Below are 24,614 nucleotides of genomic sequence, written 5' to 3'. Positions count from 1 at the left end.
TGGTAAGATCAAGAAGCAACATATGTTTTATGTTATAGAAAGCATATCAGAGATAACATACCCCTGTAAACATGCACATGATCCCATGCATATAGAAAATAGGAGCAATGAAGATATCAGACACAGAATAAAGACAGTATATGCCATTTTCCTAGCTAGTTCTCAGTAAAGAACTTGGGTTGCTAGTTTATAATGTGTTTGGCACATGCTCTTAACTAGTAATAGGTAACTGGTTCTCTGTTTTATAAATGAAGGAAATCAAGAGTGTGCAACTCAATTCCAGATTCACTAGTTTCCAGCCCATTGCTTATTCACTGATTCAAGCATTCTTGCTATGAATGCTATAAATGTGTTAATGCTTTCAGAGCCTTTAAAAGCCACACAGACTGGTGAAGCGTGTCGTGTCCAACCCAAAGTAAGTCAACTGAGACCTATCGCAAACCCAACGTTTCTAAATTGAACTCCAAAATTGTTCGTTTCTTTAAAGAGTAGCCTTGTCCCTCTGAAGGTGGCTCACGTCTTTAATCCCAGGATTTGGGAGGCAGAGGCAGGTGGATTTCTGAGTTCGAGGCCAGCCTGGTCTACATGGGTTCCAGGACAGCCAAGGCTACACAGAGAAAACCTGTCTTGAAAATCCAAAAAAACAAAAACAAAAACAAAACAAAACAAAAAGTTTCTGACTTTACATAGGATCAACATAGAATAGAAACTCTCCCGCTTGTGTGTCTATTAGCGGCACTGTGAGAATTGTTATGTAAAGTGCAGTACATCTGCTGTGACTTGGGAACTTGTACATCTAGAAGTTTCCTTCTTCATGCTGACCTATGAGAACCACTGACAAGAAAGTCGTAACAACCTGACTTAGTCACAAATTGGAAAATTGTCCCAAAGGGGAATTCCAGTGCTATAGTTGAAAATCAAAATTTATGCATTGTAGTTTCAAAAAAAAAAAAAAAAACTCAGTAGAATTCATAAAGTCATGGTTGTAGGTTCTTCTCCAAGATCCGTGACTTCACTAACCCCGGGTGGTCGGCTAGGTCTCCAGTACTAGGTATGGTATATATATTCAGCCACCTATGAGTGGATTTACAACCCAAGCACTGTATATTGGACTACAAAGGGGATAAGATGTAATGGTATGACAGGTTGGCTATATGAATTTTCTCAAGAAATCTTTTTATATTTACTCACTTTTTCATTTCTTGGTCTCTGTAGGTGGCAAATCTTCCAAATGACTATATGATAACCCTCAACTATGTCGCCGGGATGGATGTTTTGGTATGTAACTCACACATTTCTGACTTGCATTTTGGTAGCTAATGGGTGACTTGTGATCATCCACATTAAAGACATTATCTGCTCACTGTCTTGAAGATGATATCTTTTTAGATCTTCACCTATAATTTTTCTTTTTAATTTTCCCCTCAAGCTGCTGCTAAGATTAACAGTGAGCATTTCAGTATGTGTCTTAGACACCTGTACGCTAAGAGGAAATGGCTCATCTTGGTTAGACTTAGCAACGGATGTCTCTTTTTCCTCTGGGCATCTTTCAAAGGGGCTTGAATGTAAAATCTTGTTAAATTTTCTCCTTGGCAATGTTTCATTTATATTACTCTTATTTCTATTTCCTGTAAGGGCATGGAATATTCCATTTCATTTCTGAGCTTATTAGCCATGCAATGGGTTTTTGAATAAAAGTATTGGGTTATAATTTTGGTTCCATGTAAATTTTGGACTGCTAGGCTGTGGACAAACTCTACTAGGGTTATGTAGAACAAAAAGACATATAGTAACTCCACATGCTTTTATAAACTCCTAAGACATAAAGCTTTGCCATCCTGAAAGATGTGATGTTAATGCTGTTTGATACTATATGTTCCAACTTGCAACATAGTCACATATTTTCAACATATGGTGCTATCCATGCTGACTCAATGTAGTTGTAATCCTGGGGTAAATGTAAAGCTATTTTTGCTTCTCTTTTACAACTCTCATTTTTCCCTAAACCCAATAAATATTCATAGCATGTTGATTATGCACGGTTGTTTCTGGGTTTTGTGGATCAGTCAGTCCAAAGTATATTATTTTGTTCTTTAAAATACCTTTCGAATACTACACAAGGCTTTCATTTCAAGAAAGTGTCCACAGCTATACTTCTTTTACTTGATAAGCATTTTTAGCATGAACTGCCAAATGCTCTTTAGAACTCCCTAGAACATGTATTTTCATGCTGGACCAGCTATGCTCAAGCCTGGACACTGTCTGTCCATTCAGGTTGTGGGGTTTTCTGCAAATTGAAATGTAAAGTCATAGCAGCTTGAAAACTAGTCGAATGCAGTCATGCATTTAGTCACTTAGCAAGCATTTGGTGAAGAACACTAAAGAGCCTCCTGCTTTGACAAGTTTGAAAACTCTCACCTCAATGTTTGAGTGCTTGCCTAGCCTTTGGAAGGTTCTGGATTCCCTCCCAGCCCTACAAAAATAACAAAAAGACAAACACATAAATATCTTAGCAAGAATTGTGAGGAAAGTAGGTAACCTTTTTTGTCACGTTTTTGCAAAATGATGTCACTATCTCCCCCTACACACACACACACACACACACACACACACACACACACAAGGGTGAGAAGAAATCTCTCACACTAGATACACTTGTTCATACGTTACAAAGGACTCAAGGAGGTTTACAGCTCAGACTTATTTTGACCAGGGTTCTACAGTTGTATATGACAGACCTAAAAAGAACACCCCTCCCTTTCCTATCCCACCCCACTCCAGACATCTGACTCTTCACTCTGGGTTACTGAAAATGGGGACATGAAGAATAATTACCAATCTGAGCCAAGTGTTAGAAGGTAGCTTCTAGGCAATAAAGCCTTCCCACTCAGGACTGCAGCCCCTTGAACCCGGTGAGAGCCAGACCTGCTCAAGGCAACCCTGCTGCTCTTTGCAAAGCAAGTGTTAAGCTGGGAAATAACTAAATAGATGATTTCGTGCTGGTCTAATCATAGACGGGTGCTAAATCATAAATTTCAGTATGGGCTGGTGATAGCTAGAGCCAGGCTTGTAAAAATAAAGCCGACTTCTTGCCACATATTTTGTGCGTGTTTCTGCAATTGAGAGAAGCCTGCTATTATTTGGTCTTGGCATGCTATCGTGGAACTACTGAGAAACATTGTTCTTGGCCACCGCAGTTGGCAGGAAAAACGAAGCTGCTTCGGAGGGCTTAGTACAGAAACTGGGGTCTTACCCTTTACCTTCAATTTGGAGGGTTCATTTCTGCCAAGACCAGAGGCGTTTCCCAGTTGAGTGGCCTGTGGAGATTTGTTGGTGGTCAGAGTCCCAGCTGCCTAATCTTTTGTCTTTAAACAATGAAGGGCGGAGTGGGACTTGGTGCCAGAAAGAACCCCTGGGGCCAAGGCAATAAAAGTCAGCCTCGGGCACTGGGCAGGATACAGTTTATTTTTCACTTTTGTAAAAAGCAGCTAAAGACTGAAAAGGAAAGCCTACTTTCCTCACAGGCCTTCTTAGAAAATAAGCTAGCAGATTCTCTCTCAGAAATAGCAGGTTGTGGTCATCCAGTCAATATTCGAATCCACTGATAATTGCCAATTCAAAATCCTCACAACTATAAGACTGTAATATAGCCAGATGGGTAGGATTTTCCCCTGAACCTGTGAATGAGCACTCCTGGGTCTTTCGTTCACCCAGAAGTTACTATAGAAAGAATGGGCGTGGGGTTGCTGAATGTGGCTGCACAGCTGTGTTCCCTCAAATGTGTGTATCAGCCTTTAACCAAAAGATGCTGGAGTTAATTGCTCATCCTTTTTAATTAGAGTAAATTATATATACACAGTCACAGTTTTCTTTGACATATTTGGGAAATTCCTTTAGTTGTTCAGAATAATTCTCAGAACACTCAAAGATTACCACGTGATCTACATGTTCAGCTTTTCTCTTCCCTGCATTTATTTGCTTTATCAAAACATTTTTTCCACTTGGATATTTTATTATATCATTTTTTTCCAAATAAATTATGTCTATCATGGCCATTTACTTCTAAATACTTTAGTATGTCTTTCTTAAGCACGGAATTCTTACCTTACCTTTCAGTAACATATTTTCAACACTAGTAAATTTAGCAACAATACTTTAATGTCTTGGCTGTCTTCAAATTTATCCTTGTTGCATTTTCACTTCTATTCTTCTGGTAAAGGTCCATTCCACGATCATGATTTCCATTTTAAAATTTTAAAGATTTATTTTTATTATTTTAAATTGTGCATGTACACATGGTACAGGTGCTCATAGAGGCTAGAGGCATTGCTAAACATGGGTGCTGAGAAATGAACTTGGGTCCTGGAAGAGAAGTGTACCTCCTCACAGCTGGACCACCTCTTCAATAGCTTGATTTCAATATCATAAATATTGTTTCCCTAGCAACGCCTAGTCCAGTTCATTTATCTGGCTCAGAGGATTTTGAAGAAGTAATTCGGTTAAGATTTTTGAGATAAGATTAACCGAGGTGGTTGAGAAATAATTCAGTTAAACTTTTTTTGAGGTGGAGAGATTAGTTTAGATTGTCAAATGGGCCCACTCAGTGCACTTCCACCCTTATCAAGGAAGGATCCAGACCTGTCTAAGATAGAGAAGGAGATTTGCGAAGATTCCTCTGCTAGCTTTAGAGTTTGAAGCCGGAGCAGGAGGGATATTGGCGAGTGGCCTGTTGGAGCCAAAAAAAGGCACAGCAGAGTTCTCCCTCAGCCCTGATGAGCGCCTTGAGTTGAGTTAAAGATTTATTCCATCCATCTGGCCTCAAGAACCATAGACACTAGCCTTGATCTTGATTACCAGCTCAGTGGTAATTTGTTCTAGTTCCAATAGGACATCAATGGATCTTAAGTCTCCTTCAAAAGTCCCTCAGTCGTTTCTTCATCTTTGTGGTGTTGAAATTTTTGAATGATTCACCCTTCCCTTTGACACCGTGTCCCCTTTCAAACCTGATTGGTGGTTCCTGCTCATTCTGTGGAATGTATGCATTCTACGGTGTCACATGATGGCAGTTGCTCAGACTGTCCCTCCCAGAGCATGCAATGTATGTCATCCACGCAAGGCTACTTGGTTTAATGTGTTCAACTGATTTCTGGGCATTTACTCATTAACAGTCTTAGAGACATTAAAACCACATGGACATCCTGCCCCTTATCAACAGGTTAGGAGCTACCGGTGTGTATTGCATGCACTACTTTTTAGGGTTTACATCCTTTTTAGTTTGTGTGTTTGTTTGGGTGCCTTGGATCAACCGAGGCTTCTGCCTCTGCCAGGTGCATGGAGCCCTATATCCAGTTCCTAAAGCAGTTTTCAAAGGAACAGCTAAGAGGGGGGATTTTGGTTGAGGATCTCTATTATCACAGTGACAGTAAGTCTAGCCTTCCTCAGGCACAGCAACTTGTCGCCGAGGTTATCCCCCCCACTACCACCTTTACCTGGCTCTGTGTTCTTTTGGCCTTCGTCATCCTATAACTTATTACTGGATATTTCGGTTCCTTGGTTGACAGAGTGACTTAGAAGTAATTATCCAACCACAATCTATTCCTCCTTCATAGATGCTGACTGATCTCTGGTTCATCTTCTGAAACAGGGAAGGGTTTTATTGCAACGAGGGCCCAGAATGCATTTTCCTGGTTGTTTATGGGGCTATTTGATCGATAATCTTCCCCTGGCTTACAGACTTCACAAGATGAAAACTATATAGATGCTGTTCTACACCTGCAGTGCCTTCTGTGTGGGAGGCACTTAATAAATATTTGATGGGAGGAAGCAAAGAAAGGAAGTAGGACCTTTCCTTGGTGCGTAATCACTTGTGATTCCCTTGATGGCCAAGGTGGCTGTGATGGCTGGGTGCCTGTAACTCACCACATACTATCTGAACCTCAACAATGCTGCTCTCTTCCTTAGACTTCTGTACAAGTCATGTCATCTTGCTTGTAAGAGGTTTATTATTTATTATTATTATTATTATTATTATTATTTATTTATTTGTACTATCTAGTTTTGTGTCAACTTGACACAGGCTGGACTTATCACAGAGAAAGAAGCTTCAGTTGGGGAAATGCCTCCATGAGATCCAGCTGTAAAGCATTTTCTCAATTAGTGATCAAGGGGGGAGGTCCCCTTGTGGGTGGGACCATCTCTGGGCTGGTAGTCTTGGGTCCTATAAGAGAGCAGGCTGAGCAAGCCAGGGGAAGCAAGTCAGCAAGGAACATCCCTCCATGGCCTCTGCATCAGCTCCTGCTCCCTGACCTGCTTGAGTTCCAGTCCTGACATCCTTTGGTGATTAACAGCAATGTGGAACCAGTAAGCTGAATAAACCCTTTCTCCCCAACTGCTTCTTGGTCATGATGTTTGTGCAGGAGTAGAAACCCCAACTAAGACATTATTATTATTATTATTATTATTATTATGCATGCAAAACTTCTATTTATATAGGATCATTTCTGCTCAAGAACCATCGCATTGTTAACAGTTTGCTGGAGACTGAGAGCCAGCTCCCTAAGCTTGATGCATCCCTAAGACTCTTCATAATCCTGCCTCATCCCAACCTTGTCACCGGAGTACCATTTTCCCCCTACACCAACTCCCCGCCCTAGCCTGATGCATCACTGTTCCCTAAAGTCATGTTTGTTCTGAATCCCTGTGCTGTTAAGTGCTGCTCCCCTTCGCCTGGGATGTCTGTTCATCCACTCACCCTATCAGGGAATTGTGGCTGTTTTATAACCCAACATAGTTACCAGCTCTTTTAAGAGCAGATTAAGTTTGTTGGTTTTGTTTTGTTTTGCTTTGCTTTTTTTTTTTTTTAAATACCAGGCCATTATCTACACTTCTAGACTATGCTTTCCCTCCCATGTTAATATGGGACCACAGAAAATTAATACCACATATAGTCAGAGCTGAGTGTTTTGATTTGTGCTGAAGACTTGGTGCTTAGCAAGCCTGCCGCTGTACCTGCTGAAGAAATGGTGTGTTTTAGTATCTCCCAGTTTCTGTAGAATTTCCTAAAAAGCATTCATTGTGGGGCTGGTGAGATGGCTCAGCAGGTAAGAGCACCTGACTTGCTCTTCCGAAGGTCCTGAGTTCAAATCCCAGCAACCACATGGTGGCTCACAACCATCTCAACCATCCTTAACAAGATCTGACGTCCTCTTCTGGAGTGTCTGAAGACAGCTACAGTGTACTTACATATAATAAATAAATAAATCTTTAAAAAAAAAAAAAAAGCATTCATTGTGGGTCTAGCGTCCTAGTCCTTATAGGACAAGTGAATGTCACAAGTGAGATGTGTTCATCTCAGTGCTGTGAGTAATGACTAAGATGTTTTAAAGAGCCTTACGTGTGGCGTGCAGTAATTGTCATTGCCATTATTTTCATTGTGATGACGATAGCTTGATAAGTTTGAAATTGACTCTGGCTGTGTAGCTCAGGCTGGCCTTAAACTTTCAGCCCTCCTGCCTCAGCCCCTCAAAGTGCTGCTGTTACGTGGGTGTGCCGCCATGCCCAGATGGAAGGGTTCCGATGCTGTGCCTTGTCTGTTTATTCTATCTTAAATTTAGAAAGAGTAGGGTTGGTCTCTTTTACTTTGTTGTACTTTCCCCCCATACTCTAGATGATTCCATGCATATAGTATTTGCTCAAAAAATCCTTACCCGATAACATTTAATTGTAGTGAAAATGCCAGGTTTGTGAGTATTGAAGAGTAATCCGCTAAGAACTCCTACGGTCCTTTTTCATAATAGGAAACTCAAGCTTAGCCAGGAAAGGGAAAGGGAAAAGAAAAGAAAAGGAAGGGAAAGGAGAAAAGAAAGGCAGGTAGGTCCCACTGTTATAAGAGGCTCAAGAGGGACTCACCAAGGGCCTGGGCATATGTGGGTCTCATGGGAACCAAGGTTGCAAAGCTACCAGGGTGTGTTTTTGTTTTTGTTTTTTTTTTGGGGGGGTTACTCTCTATATTTTCCTGTGCCTGTGCAGAACGCTTCTTATTTGTCCCCAAACTGTCTCAGAGCCTCCAAATTGATACAGTATAGTTTCAGCCTGATTCAGAGACTAATGATAGCTCCTTTCATCACCAGCAACTGTGGAAGGGATTTTTCTTATCGCCTTTTCTGAGTCAGGTGTCCACCGGCATTTAACCAGTGATTCCACAGACTATGTCACTGGGCATCTGGACTTAGATGGTCCACCCCTGTGATATAGAGTTCTTACTATAGAAATTAAATTCGTCTAAGTAGATAAGTGTGCTAAGGCCTTTATCGATTACCCCCTCCCCATTTAAAAAGTATTACTTTTTACCTTTAATTATTGAGAGAGGGTCTTATGTAGACTAGGATTACCTCAAACTTACTATGCAGCAATGACTTTAAGTTCCACATCCTCCTTCCATCCTTTGAAGTATAGAAGTTATAGTCCCATGCCACCAATACCTTCCTTAAGAAAGTGCTTCTAAAAGAAAAAAAGCTAGAAGAAACTGAGGTGGAGGGTGACCTCATAGGAAGACAAGCAGTCTCAACTAACCTGGACCCCCGAGATCTCTCAGACACTGAGCCACCAACCAGGCAGCATACACCAGCTGATATGAGGCTCCCGACACATATATAGCAGAGGACTACCTGGTCTGGGCTCAGTGAGATAAGATGAGCCTAACCCTTGAGAGACTTGAGGCCCCAGGGAGTGGAGAGGTCTGGTGGGGTGGGAACATCCTCTTGGAGACAGGGAGGGGAGGAGGCATACCTATGGGATGAGGACAGACTGGGAGGGGGATAGTGACTGGAGAAAGAAAGAGAGAGAGAGAGAGAGAGAGAGAGAGAGAGAGAGAGAGAGAGAGAGAGAGAGANAGAGAGAGAGAGAAAGGAAGGAAGGAAGAAAGAAAGAAAGAAAGAAAGAAAGAAAGAAAGAAAGAAAGAAAGAAAGAAAGAAAGAAAGAAAGGAAGAGAAAAGAAGAAAAACAAAAGAAAAGAAATGAAAAGGAGGCTTGAAAGATGGCACAAAGGTTAAGAGCACTGTCTGCTCTTCCAGATATCCCAAGTTCAATTCCCAGCAACCGCATGGTGGCTCATAACCATCTGTAATCTGGTGTCTCTTTGGGGCTGCAGACATTCATTCAGGCAGAATGCTGTATATATGATAAGTAAATAAATGTTTAAAAGAAAGAGAAAAAGAAAATGGATAAACTAGAATTTTGAATACTATTTTAAATCGCTCTTTAGCATACTTACATAACAGCACCGTGGCTCAACTTAATAAATGTGGTTAAGACACCATTTAGAGCATGTAAAGCAATTACTGTTTGATTGAAAAGAAAGAACCACACATAATCTTCAATTGCTGAGTGGCCACAATTTAAAAAAAGTTTAAAAGAACAGATGCCGTTGAATGTAATAAATTGTTTTTAGCTTACAATATGCCAAGTACAATCATTTACTTTATAACCAATATAAAACTACCAATGGAATATTTTACCTTCCTTACATTGTTGAAAATCCACTGTGTATTTCATACCTACAGTAAGTTCTACTTTAGATACTAAATGTTCACCACAGCATGTGGTGATAAGTACCTACCGAAAGGGATTGACCCCAGCATTTGCCAAGCACAGGTTAGAGAGATCTCTTTCTCTTACTGGAGGAAGTGAAGGGGAAGATGGACTGTCTTGCCTTGAACTCCACGTGAGGTGGACTGGGACTATGAACCAGCTCTGACGCCGCAGGCTCTGCTGCCCTCACCTCTGTGTAACTTTTCCTCACTCTGCTTTTTTTGGGTCTGGCTGAGGGGCCAATCATAGGCCTGTCCCAAGAAGTAGCATGCATTTATCCTGCCCAGATTGATTACCATCTTAGATTGAGGATTGTCCATCTCTTTTATTCGAACAAGAAAAGGCAAAGTTAGACGAGTAAGTCCTGCAGATCCAAAAGAATTGTTCGGGGAGGACTGACAGCATCATCCACAAAATCCTGGTCATCCAAAAGGAGTTAAGGTTGTTAAGGAGGTCTATGCTAGCCATGTCAAGACCTAACATTTTATAAAGCACTTTAGTAGGAAAGTTTAGATTTACCCACCCATGGGATTCTATTGCTGTTGCCAAGCATTAGAGGCTGGGTCAATACTCCTTGTGATTATCATTTAGAACTTACCACCACAAGACACCTCAGGCAAACTTTCCTCTTCAAAGCAGCCTTTACTTTTTCTTTTAATAGCTCTACATATGGATTGGGGGGGAAAAAGCCAGATTACAATCCTTCAGAAATCTGAAAGCTGCCTGTTGTCTCTGACATCATGGGTTACTCTTAACTTTCTTGCTCCTTCACATTCCTTCAGTGAAAGAGAGCATTCTATCCTCTGTGCTTCTAGTGGCTGTTGTAAGTTAATTTTTGTTTGAAAGTATTTGAGTTTTAAATGGCCTCTGAAAGATAAAGAGGAGTAATAATGCCATTTTAAGGCAGCGGGAAAAAAGGATTCTGTCTGTGACTTTGACAACACTTAATCATCTATTTCATAATCATAATCTTGGAAGAGTTAAAAAGCAGACCTCCGATCCTCTCACTCAATTGTGGTTTGTTCTCTTTGCAAATCATTGACTATATTTAATTAGAAAGAAAGAAGGAAAGAAAGAAAGAAAGAAAGAAAGAAAGAAAGAAAGAAAGAAAGAAAGAAAGAAAGAAAGAAAGAAAGAAAGTAAGTCTTGAGGTTCCAGTGAAGACTGGTTGCCCTGCCCCCTCCCCTAGGCAGGAAGGTCAGAAGAGGCCAACACTAACTATGATCTGTTGATCTGTTTACTTTGGTTCTCTTCTGAAAAGATCCAAGAGTCTCAAAAAGCTGCTGCATAGCTGAATAAACAAATTAATGAATGCACAGGACCAAGTTAAAGATACAGCCTTTTCAAGAGGACTATGGTACAAACGATAATGACTTGAATAAAATATAATAGCACGGACTTAGAAATATGTGAGCTGTTAGCAAGATACCCAAGAATTTACAGTAAGCCTGGTGTCCGATGGCATGTTTCTCTAATCACAGTACTTGGGAGACTGAGGCAGGAGGATCACAAGGTGGCAGCTTATCTGGACTTCATGGCAAGATCCTGTTTGTGTACCAGGGTGGGGAATGGGGATAATAAGACAAGAATAGATGGATTTATGTCAAAAATTTAATATGATTAAGACAAGTTGTCCCTATGTTTGAAAGAATAAACCTTGGGAAATCCTATCTCTCAGACTTGACTGGGAAAATTATATGTCCTTCAGAAATCTGAAAGCTGCCTGTTGTCTCGGACATCTTGGGTTACTCTTAACTTTCTTGCTCCTTCACATCTGTGAAAATGAGAGGGGGTTATACGTTAATAGAAGATGCAATGTCAATAATAAAGCAAAACAGAAGGGATAGTCACTATTATAGAACTGCCCAGGTTAAAAATAAGGAATGAGGGGGCACAGGCCTGTACTGTAACTAGGGGTCTTTGTGGGGCACAGAACGAGAAAAGAGAGAAAGAACACTTTCTATTTAAAAGGAACAACCAGAGGATAAAAAGGAGTGCCTCAATTCAAAGCTCAGAAATTTAATTGTGTTGGGAGGACTGAGCAGATAGGCAAAGAGTATGGGGAACATGATGTTAAGATCATAAAACATGGAATCTATTATCCTTGTAAAATTGTATAGCCGTGGCTGATTGTACATCTTGGTGGAGGCTGCTCTATTGTTTGATTGCTACACAAATGGCACCATAGTAGTATATGTGCTGCCACCATCCTATCAGGTGCCCAGATGGCCACTACCTGAAAGAAATTTTCACTGCCCAATAGGAGAGATACTCACAGAGTGAGTCACCGTGAAAGGACTTTGCAAGGGACTTACTGGCTTGTTAATAATCCAAGTAGGAACTTGCCTGGGCTTCTGATAAATGGGGTTTGAGCAAAACAAAGAACGTGTTCTAGATGTACCTGAGAAACACAAAGACTCTCGGAGCTGAGTTAAGGTGAGATAGTGACCAAGCGAGCTCCTGTCTCACCTTTTGTTTGTTCTTCCTTTCTTCCCTTTTCCTGTTTATGATGCGTAGAATTGAACCCCAGGTCTTGCACGGCTAGGCAACTTGCCTTGCCATTGAGCTACATTCTCTGACCTTGTATGTTTGTTTATTTCCTTCCTGAAACCAGAGGCAACATTCTAAAATGTTTAATGCTTGCCTGTAGGAATTGGAGCATACCAATCTTTGTATAAACCAATTTCTTTTTTTTTCGATATTATGTTAGTTAAAACTGTTCTGTGAAACAAGTATAAAATAGCTCTATAAATTTGTAATAACTAAACAAATTACTTGTTTTCCCCTGCTGGTTAATAGAGAAATTAGATTTATTAGTTGTACTGATTCTATGTGACATTAATTACTGTGAGTACTCTGATAATAAAGAATGCAAGTTTTGAAGAACAGCTAGGTCAAAAATGTCAACCCAAAGAGAGAATTCCACCTTTATGATTAGTAGATCTCTATTGCAAAGTAGTTCATTAAGCAAAATTATTCGGCTATTATTACATTTTTAATGTTGTGATGAAATTTCTAGAGAACCAGGCATGGCATTTACAATTACAGCTTCTGGGAATTGAAGTTAGAGGATTAGGTGTGTAAAGCCAGTCTAGGCTGTTTAGCGAGTTTGAGACCATCCTGAGCTACAGGATGGAGCATCGTCTCAACAAGTCAAGGGCTGAGCATCTTTCTCAGTGTTAGCAGACTTGTGTGGCAGGAGCAAAACCCTAAGATTGATCCCTGGTACTTGTAGGGTGAGTGTGCTGATAGAAATGTGCTTTGTCTCATACCCTACATAATGGCCTTGATTTCATCTTTTGGCACACAAAGTGCCACATAGTTACTCTTTTGTGTTTTGTTAAGAGTGATGATGTGAAATGCAAAGTATTTTTTAGAGCTTTTAAAGTTTTTATGTTGATGAGCGCTTGCTTGCATGTATGTTCAAAATGTGTTTGCCAGACGCCCTCAGAGGCCAGAAGAGATCGCTGGACTCCCTGGAACTGGAGTTAGAGATGTTTGTGAGCTGTCCTGAGGATGCTGGGCAGGAAACTTAAGTCCTCTGCAAAAGCAACTAATGTTCTTTAACCAATGATTCATATCTCCAGCACCTATTTAATTCATTTTTCCATTCCTTCGTATGCCTTTTAGCACACAGTTTCTCAGCAACCCCTGCATGCTCTGGAATGCTCTGTAGAGGAACCACAGAGAATATGAATTTAAAAATGTTGATCTCACGAAAGCTATGTTACACTTGTCCACATGATCTCCTTCATTTTCGTGTTCTACATGTGCGATGTGTCATTCAGAGTTTATGATGTTTGCTTGGAGTCTGTCAGCTAGACCTGAGTGCAGTTAGGCTTGATGTTGGCTTCCAGTATCTATCTGAGTGGGCAGAACTACGGGAGCTGGCCCCTGTGCTTGGATTACTGTTCCGCTATCACAACCTTGAAATTTGAAATAGTTTTTGAGCAAAGTGTCGAATGGTAATTTTGAACAAGAAATACACTTTCCTTTTACACTCACTCCCACAAATAATACAGCTGGTACTGCCACTCAAGTTCGTCTATTCGGGTCTCAAATTACATCCCTGCCCACGTGAATTTATCTGTTGAGAAACCTTGAAATCTATCAAGACTTTAAGATTAATTGGTTTTAAATTGGGAGTTCCTTCAGCGCTAAGACTCCCTATCCTAGTAGGGGTTTTTTGAGTCATCCTGTCTGTATTTGAAAATGCCATGACTAAGCCATAAGTAATCTTCCACAGAATTAATGTCTATTAGTATGTGAACTTTGTACATGTGTGTGTTTGGGGTGGGGGAGTGTCAGGAGGTAAGAACTGGCTATTGGCCAAGGAAGAGAGGGTAAGGTATGCAAAGCTGGTTTAATTTTGGTTTAATTTTCTTCCGTGAAAGGACAAAAATCATGATCATTTCCTCCGATTTCTATGCATTTGTTTATTTTGAACTGTTAAATCTCTCTTGAATAAGATATGCATTGGCCCCTCCTGTGTTCTGAGGAAATTCTTTGTCCTGCAGTCAATGTAGTAAAGTGCTGAGAGATTTGAAGAACCCTCTGAATCGGCCATCCTTATAATAGATACTCTTGTCTTCTCTTGGAATTTCTTCCAGCCTAGTCATTGTTGGCTACGAGATATGGTGACACAGTTGTCAGTCAGCTTGACCACTCTTCTGGATAAGTTCTCAAATATTTCTGAAGGCTTGAGTAATTACTCCATCATAGACAAACTTGGGAAAATAGTGGATGACCTTGTGGAATGTATGGAAGAAAACGCTCCTAAGGTAACTTGGTATTCATCAGAAACGTTCTTTTCTTACACTTCTCTAAGACCTTGCCTAAGCAATGCTATTGGGGAGATGAGAGCCTACTTATTTTGTGTTATTTTTAAACTATAAACTTTTAATTTAAGGATAGTTTAAGAAGAGTCTATTGTCGTTTTACTGCAATACTGAAGTGGATATTCAGACCTAAACATTGCAACCTAAGGTGAAAATATAGTATCTTTACACTGTAATCCTAAAAACAATTTGGCTTGTGCCTTAAAATTTTGTTTCATACTTCAGTGAAGTTCATAGTATCTTCCTAGTAAGTTATAAGTGTATTCAAGAAGACCAATAGAGTCAACTAACCTGAACCCTTGACAGCTTCCAGAGACTAAACTACCAGCCAAAGAGTATACATGGGCTGGACCTAGGCCCCCTGCACATATTAGTACATGTGTAGCTTGATCCTCATGTGGGTCCCCCACCAACTGAAGCAGGGGCTGTCCCTGATTCTTTTGCCTGCCTGTGGATCCTGTTCCCCTAACTGGGCCGCCTTATCTGGCCTCAGTGGAAGAAGATGTGCCTAGTCCTGCAGTAATTTGGTGTGCCAGGGTAGGTTGGTAGCTTGGGAGAGGGAGTTACTCTCACAGGAGAAGGGGAGAGAAGGTGGGGAAGGAACTGCGAGAAGTGGGTACTGGGAGGAGGGGGTCTGCAATCAAGATGTAAAGAGAATAAATTAATAAAAAAGTTATAAGTGTACTGAAAACAAATGTTTCTCTTGGAGAACTGACTCAAACTACTTGCCCCATATTTATAATGTCCCAACCACTGTGCATTTTTGTTCCTGGGGTCATTGGGTCTGCACATGGTACAGTTTGGTGTCTGAGTCTATGGAATAGCCATATACCCCAGAACAGTAAGAGGTTCATAGTCTTAGGTCTGTCCTTTTATGCCATTTAGGGAACAGTGGCATGATCCCTTTCGAAAGAATCAACAATAGAGTATCTTTAATGCCAGATCAGGCAAAAATAAGTGTAGGCACATCTTGATGCTATTATTTGTGGTACTGTCTCTGTAATAGACTAGACCTTGGAGTAACTAATTCAGAAGTTTTCAACCCCTTTGTGGGGTTCAAATGTCCCTTTCACAGGGGTTCCATATAAGTTATCCTGCATCTCAGATATTTACATTATAATTCATAACAGTATCAAAATACAGTTATGACATAGAAATGAAAATGATTTATGGTTGAAGGTCACCACAGCATGAAGAATTGTATTAAAATGTCACAGTGTTAGGAAGGTTGAAAACCACTAATCTAATTGGTTACAGGGCTCAGCCAGCTTAGTGCTGTCTCTTCTCAGCATCCTTGCCTTATTAAAAATCTCTTGATGACATCTGATCATTTCCGTTGTTTCAGTTTCTGATGTCTGAAGTTAGACTTGACCTTGAACTCCACAATGTGTGTTAGCATTGCCTTATGTATGTACACCATGCTACTATTGCAGACAGAATGTCATTTCATTTACAGCATGTAGGAATCTTAAAAGAACAGGTACAGCAGAAGGCTATCACAAAGGAAATAACATATGTATTGGGGATTTAAAGATGAATTGTGGTTAATAAATGGCAGTGTGGGTTAAAGCATTGCAAATAATAAAGGATGTGCATTTGCTAGCCATGGCATTTTTACTAGATAAGTAAAACTAAGATAGTAAGTGCTCTTAACTGCTGAGATATTTCTCCAACCCCACGGGAAACCCTTATACATTGGTCTAGAATCTCTACTCATAGGTAAATACCTTAGTGAAATTCTCCTGCTCACTCTGCCATAAGACAGAGAAATTTTTACCAGAATTATTTGTAACCCTTTCAACAATCAGTGGATATGTGGATTGATAAATAGTGATATTCTCAATAATAATGGAATATTTTATAAACAGCAAAAATTAACTTTTATATATATGTATATGTATATATATATATATATATAAACATGAGCATATCTTATAAACAATGCAACATGACAGAAACACAACATAAAAATAAGAATAGTATGATTAGCTTATATAAAATTTAAACATTCAAATAGCTCTAGCCTGATGTGGTGGCTCACGCCTTTAATCCCAGCACTCGGGAGGCAGAGGTAGGCGGCTTTCTGAGTTAGAGGCCAGCCTGGTCTATACAGAGAAACCCTGTCTCGAAAAACAACAACAACAACAACAAAAACCCAACCAACCAACCAAACAAACAAAAGCTAATACTCATATTGTAATAAGCAGTTTTAAAATTCTTTATTTTTTTGAGGGGGTGTCATTTCATTGTCCTATTGCCAAGACCTTGTCCTGTCCCACTGTCCATTGTTCCTTCTGCTTTGTTTATTGTCCCCTCATTACTTTGGCCATGAGTTGAGTCTGAGATTGACCTGATACCATCGTTATTCTCTGTAGCCATTTTGTGTGGAGTCTAGTGGAGTCTAGTGGAGCTATTCAAACGCTGTTGGCTTGCAGAGTTCAAACACCTGAATCGTTGAGGACCCAGTCCATAGTCCATGACCTCGGCATCAGTCAAGCCTATGAGTTATTCAAAAACTAGGACCTTTCTCATTTGTTTGATTGCTTATTTTTTATTTGTCTAGACTGGAAAAGAATCTCTGAAGAGGCAAGAAACTAGACTCTTTACTCCTGAAGAATTCTTCAGTATTTTCAATAGATCCATTGATGCCTTTAAGGACTTTATGGTGGCATCTGACACTAGTGACTGTGTGCTCTCTTCAACATTAGGTCCCGAGAAAGGTAAGGCCTTCAAGCATTTCCTGTCTCAGTGTACATAGTAAGCTTGAATTTTTGTAAGCTTCCACTGCTGAATGGAATGAATGTGTTGCTATAGAATGTGTGTGTTTTTCTGATTAAGAAAAAGCAAATATCAATGACTGCCAATGATTATCATCGAGCATGAGAGATGTGTCCGTTTCTGAGACAGCAATACTCAATATTTCTGAATTGAAGAATTGTGTGTTAACAATACATGATGGTGGCTTATGTTTTCTCACTCTGATATTTGCTAGGAGAGTAGAATGATGTCATTCTTCATTCCCAGCATCCCTAATGTTCATGTCTCACATCTTTTCCTTAAGGGTCTAACCTGAGACTTGTGTTCTGAGCCTCACCAGTTCATTCTGAATCCCCACACTCCCTGAGCTGGGTCCCTATGATGGAACTAACTTCATTGCTTTCTTTTAAAAATGTGACGGGTTACCATCAGCTATTCACTATTCATGTTTCTAAGCATGGTTACGCATGCAATAAGCCATCACTCCAAGACGACTATGGCACATCTCTTGACAAAACTGAACAGCTGAACTGAGGATGAAATAAATAGGAACTTCATAACCTAGACTTGGGAGGCAGACCCAGCACATACAGTGATATTGCACTTCGCCTTTGGGGGACTCTGTGATTCATATAAATCACCATGTAACACTGACACATTATTGCTTTCTATTTAGATTCCAGAGTCAGTGTCACAAAACCATTTATGTTACCCCCTGTTGCAGCCAGCTCCCTTAGGAATGACAGCAGTAGCAGTAATAGTAAGTACATGTATCTGATTTAATGCATGCATGGCTCCAAGTATCCCCTATAGGAGTGTTGCATGGACTTAAACTAAGTTTATAAATGATTGCTAATAACACTGTTCTGTTACTGTTATTCCTTGTATGGTCTTCCTGACAATTAAATATCTGGTTTGGAGAATCGGATCTCCCTAGAGGTTATGAAGACCATGAAGGAATTAGGCCAATAAACTTTCTGCTAAGGTTATTTTAAATAAGGTATGAAATTAATTGAAAAAAAAAATAACGACAGAGGCCTTCTTTTGAATCATTGCAGGCTTAAAATAAACTCTGTGGAAAATGTCCCTGATCAAAATGGACTTTTAAAATTTCAAATGCATGTGCTAATGCTCTACACTTACAAAGATATTTTCAGTTTTGTGTCTCCATATTTACTAGTGCATGTTTGGAAATTTGCTGACGCTGTTATATTACTTAAGAATGCGTGTTGGGGAGGAATGGATTTCTTTCCCTGAAATTTCTGTCCCCTTTGCCCTAGAACCCATGTTCCTGGAAGACTGACTTATTTGCAAGTTTGTACAATGATCAGTAAAAAAAAAATTATTATTCAAGATTACTGAGTATACTGTGTATATTCTGGTGTCTGTTTCTACAGATTCATCATAGCTTATTCAGTCTTTAAAAGAAAAATCTCTGAAGTACATGCTTGAGAATGTTTTTCCACCAAAACTTGACCTGGACCTAAGATAAAGCTATATATAGTCTTTTTATTCCTCTAAAAAAAAAAAATCTATATACATCCAATGGAAGGATGCTGCCAGAACTCGCTGGCTAGCGGTCTACCATGTCCAATGTTTTCAGGATGGTCTTCCAAAACAGAAAATAGTGAATTGTACTCATATAACATATCAGATCTGACAAATTTCACAAAGGGCCTGGGCCTGGTACACATGTGTCATCTTTTCTTTTGTCTACTCATCTTTTCATAGGAGCCATTTCTAGCATCTTAGATGCTCCATTCCTGTTTTCTTGATGTTAATATTTACCATTTTCATCCTCCACATTTTGCTTTTAAGTCACTTAACCTATCCCAGATTCTTAAGTTGGAAAAATGACATTGTTGATGTTAAGCTAATTTCTTTCCTTAAAGGGTGAAAAAAATGCCCTTGCACTCATTTTTGTATATTGTTTTTCTATTGTTTTTCAAAAGTATGCATAAGTGCATTGTTTTGTTCTTTCTTGTTTTTTGTTGTTGTTTGTTTTGTTTTGTTTTTCTTAAACAAATTCTCAATTTGTAACCAGGCTGACCTCAAATTTGCAATCAGCCTGCCTCAGCCTCTGAAGTGCTGGGATTGTAGGCCTGTGGTGCCACGCCCAGCTGTCTTGGATATTTCAGCTCTTACTATTTCCTGTCATTATGGCTGACCTTGGATCTGTCAGTTTTTCCACCTTCTGGTTCCAGTTTTTATCCTCTGTTTCTTCCTTCAAGCCCCATTCTTCTCAGAGATCCATTTCCTCTCTATTTGAACTTCAATATCTCCTTGTGTTATATATAGTAATTTTAGGAACTAAAATATACATTTTCACTTATGTTCTTCTTAGAGTCAATAGTAGTGCATTGGTTAGTACCCTTCAAGAAAGACATGGGCCTTCCACGAACCAAGCTATTGTGCTTATAAATATCATACTCTTAAGGCATAAACTCCCATATTTAGCTTTCAAATGGTTGTTTGAAGCAACTGTATATCCTTTCAAGTAGAAAAATATATGTCACATTTTATGTTATTTTTGTACCGTCTGTTCATTCCTAAGTCTACCCTTCTAACCTGACGTTAACTCTTTTCAGGAAGTAGAACCTCTTTAGCATTTCCTGTAATACAGATCTATTGGCAACAAATCTCTTTTCTTTTCTTTGAGAAATGTCTGTACTATTTGCTGCACGGAGAGGTACTTTTTACTACATAGCAAATTCTGGGGTAATAAAATTTTCTTTTATTCCTTTAAAGACACTATGCCATTTTCTTCCACAGATATCTGAAATGCAAAAATCACCATTGTATTGCTTTTCTTCCTGTACTCTACACTGGACATATTTCACTTTATGCTGTTTTTTCTCTTCTTCTTCTTCTTCTTCTTCTTCTTCTTCTTCTTCTTCTTCTTCTTCTTCTTCTTCTTCTTCTTCTTCTTCTTCTTCTTCTTCTTNTCTTCTTCTTCTTCTTCTTCTTCTTCTTCTTCTTCTTCTTCTTCTTCTTCTTCTTCTTCTTCTTCTTCTTTTCTCCTCCTCCTCCTCCTCCTCCTCCTCCTCCTCCTCCTCCTCCTTCTGGTATTTTTGTACAGAGATGTTCCCTCTTCATACCAAGACATATTCTTTTTTTGTCTGACATTCTTACCACCTAATTTGAACATGTATGCCATCTTTGCATTTAATATCTCTCTCTCTCTCTCTCCTCTCTCTCTCTCTCTCTGTCTGTCTCCCTGGAAGCGGTCAGATATTTCTCTATAAACAATCAGTATTTTTTTTAACATATGTTATACATCGAGTCTGTCATATTATTAGATAGCTTCTGAATTTTGTAGCATTCTTTTAGAAGCAGTTGAGTTTCATTTGGTGAGATGTTCATTTCCTCATAGATAAGCTTCATCTTCCTTTCCAGGCTTGTTTTAAAACTTGGTGAGGGATAAGGGCACAGGGGCCGGCGATGAGGATGGGGTGGGTGGCAACTTCATTGTTAAGGTTGGGATTTCTGAGCTGTTTCTAGAGTAATATGACTGTTGAACAATCTGTGCAGCAGACTTTTTGCATTGCCATGAGACTATTAGTGTGTCTGCTTGCTAAGAGTTGTGTTCTTGCCAGACTTTGTTATGTGTCTCCCTGGGCATATACAGATTATTATTTGTCTAGTAATAAAAACTCATTAAAAGGTTTGTGATGTTTCTTATGTATGCAGTTCATTTCCACCAGTATGACTACCCAAACTTACCCAACACAACAACCCTGAACTTCCATCTCTGGAGAGAGCAGTGAGCCTTAGTGAATGGAGTTCTGTCTTCTCAGACTAGAGAAGCCAAATGTTAGAAATTAAATCACCAATGGGTCTCAGTTTGTATATTTCTTTCTATTTAGCCATTATACATTTGTTCTATCTGTGAGCTAATTTGTGAAAATAGATGTTTCATATAATATGTTGAGAATTATAATTATGTAGTTTGAGAAGGCTAACACCATCATGATTAGAAACAAAAGAATGTCCTACTTCCCAATGTCAAGAAAAATCTGGATGCAAAATCCAATACTATATAATCCTTTACTTATTAATTTATTTTGCAAGGTGGACATCATTTTATAGTTTTCCACCCCTCCGTCATCCTTATTTATTTTGCCCTTTCTTCTTTCATTTGTAAAACACAGGTCTTACATATCACAGCTTGGCTATGTATAATGTCACTCATAAGTTAGATAGCAATGCATAAAGCAATCTACTGTGGTACTCACATTCATATCAAAGAATGTGATACCTAATAGGAGTCGTCATAGAAGTTTCTAATATATTTGACTCATAGCATAAAGAAAAGTAAACTGGGGAAGAGTGGTCAGGAGAACTTGAGGAAAACATCATCGTGTGTTGGGATAAGTCTTATCACCTGTGACAGTCAGAGGACCAAGACTTATGAGAGCTGGGAATATCTAAAGGGGAGAGATGGAATAATACACAGGCCTACTATTTATATGAATGAGATTATACTTACAGAGCAAATAGTAGCATTCTGTACTCTCAAAACACTCAAGTTTGAGAGCCTTTTAAACAGCATTGAAGTAGTATGGTGCCTCTGTGCGTTGTTTTCAGCACATCTTCTAGAGACCATAATAGCATGATGGGTGACCTTGGGCAAGCTGCTTAAGCTTTGTAAATCCTTAGTCAATTGGTGTGTATTAATCCCCCTTTCACAGGGTTTCTGTGAATTTAAGAGAGTCAGGATGCATGTGCATGGGGCCATCCTTAATGGCTTATAGGAGTTAACCATCAACTCTGAAGGCAACAGGACACTGTGGGACAATAATGGTGGGCCAGTGACTGAAGGGTTTGGGATCTGACTCACCTGTCTGATTCCTAAGTGCTGAGAGAAGCATTGTTATGAAGTTCTTAAGCAGGCTAATACCCTAAAAAAGAAGTCAGCAAGATGAGCATCATTTTCTGTGCTCTGGTTGTTTTCCACATGTTGATTATTATGATTCATAACAACCAGTCCATAAGCTATTTTACCCATGGACAGGTTTTAGTAGTAAGGAGACACAATCCTTACTCTAATGACCCAAGGATAAAGGGTGACACAGAGGCTGTCCAGGTCAACTCTCCCACAAGCTCTTGGCAGATAATTGCTGTAGAAAGCAGGGGAGTTCTGTAATGTGCATGGGCTTTGGTTCAAATACCCTTCCTGTGGGCTCTGAGGCATCCCATTCTGGTGGAGAGTCCTGGTAGAGGTGCTGAAGCCCTCCCAAGAGATAGTGTAAGCTAGCCTTTTTTTTTTTTTTTTTTTTTTTTTTTTGAAAAAGATGTCTTCTCTTTCTCTAAGCATTATTAGCATGCCTGGAAGAACTGATGCCAGGTTTCCAAGCATGAAATAATAGAAGCAGCAATGAGCTCTGGAGAAAGATTATCACCCAGTCCTTTTCTCCCCCTTGTCTTTAGGGTCCCTAAATGGGAATGTTGCTGTATTTTAGACTTGTGTTGACCAATAGTTCCAGGGTGAACAGTCCCAGTAGACAGTGGTGGCCACAGCAGGGGAATACAAACACAAATAGCTAACTTATTTATTGGTAGACAGTGAAATTCCTAAAGTGGTAGAAATCACTTGTAATGTACATCACTCCTTTGGCCATTCTCAATCTCTTTGAGACTAAGGGAGCTATTTTGCTTGGGAGAAATAAATGAGTATTGGTTCCCAGTTTGGGATACCTAAAACATGTCTATCCTGAGGCTGTAATATGATGTGGCAGGCCAAAGAACTGTTAATTTTGTCATGAGGAAGCAGTTTATTATTATGTAGGTGGATGGCACAATTTTGGACAGCTCCCCACACAACCCCTGCATCTCATACTGAGCACCCATGCCTAAGCATTCCCTCCAACACGCATGCGCATGAGCTCACAACCAAACGTGATTTGGGGAGGACAGGAAATAGAGAATTAGGAAATTCTCTCCTTGGCATCCACATGCACTGAGAGGAATAACAGAGTACTGTTCTCACTATAGTAGATACGATTTGTTCCTTCTAGAATAAACCTATGAGTTTTCCCCCTTATCAACATGGGGTGTATCTACACAGTGGATCTGTTCCTTGGAGGGGTGTAAGCTGCTAAGAAAGTAATTGTAAGCTCACCTTGTGACCAAATTCCTGTTACAAAGCCACTTAAAAGCAGTCACTCTATCTTGATCCTGTATTAATTTGTGTCCTGTAGTTGTTGGAAACATATAATTTCTTTGAAAGGGAATTTCAGGCTAGCAAATTCTCCAGTATTTCCAAATAGCGAAATTGTTCTTTGTAAATGAGTCCTATAGGGAAATCAGTCCAAGTCTGTTTCACTTTGGGAGAAAGACCATAGTGGGACTCATTCAGTTTCTCAAGGCAAGGCAAAGCAAGGGCAGGGAAGATATTAAGTCAGTCAGATATTTTTGTCACTAAAGTGTTATTTTGTGCAGGGTGACACTGATGGCTTTAGTCATTCTTCAGAGTAGTTTCAAACTTTCCAATGTAAAATGAAAAACAAGAAAAAAAAAATCCTGCTCCCTTGTGTGTACTGAGGGTGTGAGTGAGCCAAGAGCCCCAAGTTTAAGGCTGCTTAAAGTGCTGTATCTGCAGGATGCATTTAATGATTTGCTGTCTGCAACAGACTAACCATAGCTGAATGCATGCAGGGTTTGATCCATCTTGCAAGGTTCTTTTAAATTGGGGGTCAGAATGCTAAGAGAAAGACAGCTAAATAATATTAAGGTAATCGATTAGAGAAGAAAGACTTGCCTGTTGGTAGAAATCTTTTCTGCATAGGAATATATGAAGCCTGGATTCCAAACCTGCATGAACCTTAACTATGTCAAGTCTCTTCCTGTCTGTGGGGTTTCTTCTTCTTCTTCTTCTTCTTCTTCTTCTTCTTCTTCTTCTTCTTCTTCTTCTTCTTCTTCTTCTTCTTCTTCTTCTTCTTCTTCCTCTTCTTCCTCTTCCTCTTCTTCCTCTTCCTCCTCCTCCTCCTCCTCCTTCCTTCCTTCTCCTTTTCTCCTCCTCCTCCTTTAAACACTTTTGTCTTTTAGAGATTGTATGGATTTACACTGCTTGCAAAACCAAAATTGAACAGAAAACCCTGCTTTTTTTGAAAACTGTAAAAGGCTGTGCACGTCATTATGGAATCCTTTGGGAGCAGCCTCAACCTATCTGGCAGACCTCTGGAATACGGCTGAGTTCTTTACCACCATGTTCTTTGAATTGCAGGGAAAGCCGCCAAGTCCCCTGAAGACTCGGGCCTACAATGGACAGCCATGGCATTGCCGGCTCTCATTTCGCTTGTAATTGGCTTTGCTTTTGGAGCCTTATACTGGAAGGTGAGCATTGTTTTACTTTCTACCTCATCATCAACTTTATATACTTGTTTTATATATATATATATATATATATATATATATATATATATATATAT

The 24,614-nt window shown here is 39.6% G+C and overlaps 1 protein-coding gene across 2 annotated transcripts in view; it reads left to right on the top strand.

The window, feature by feature from the left end:
- Kitlg (KIT ligand) overlaps window positions 1–24,614 on the top strand; it is an 84,925-nt gene that overhangs the window by 47,454 nt on the left and 12,857 nt on the right. Inside the window, exons 3-7 of one of the 2 annotated variants that reach the window (XM_021204450.1) lie at window positions 1,216–1,278; window positions 14,200–14,370; window positions 16,991–17,147; window positions 17,861–17,944; window positions 24,410–24,519. In XM_021204450.1, the coding sequence (XP_021060109.1) occupies window positions 1,216–1,278; window positions 14,200–14,370; window positions 16,991–17,147; window positions 17,861–17,944; window positions 24,410–24,519 (585 nt within the window). The remainder of the gene's footprint in view (window positions 1–1,215; window positions 1,279–14,199; window positions 14,371–16,990; window positions 17,148–17,860; window positions 17,945–24,409; window positions 24,520–24,614) is intronic. The other variant, XM_021204451.1, reaches the window with a different exon arrangement.

This window comes from Mus pahari, chromosome 9 (assembly GCF_900095145.1).
Source record: "Mus pahari chromosome 9, PAHARI_EIJ_v1.1, whole genome shotgun sequence".
Classification (NCBI taxonomy): domain Eukaryota; kingdom Metazoa; phylum Chordata; class Mammalia; order Rodentia; family Muridae; genus Mus; species Mus pahari.
Note: the sequence above shows the minus strand (reverse complement) of the source record. Positions and strands in the feature narration are given on the sequence as shown.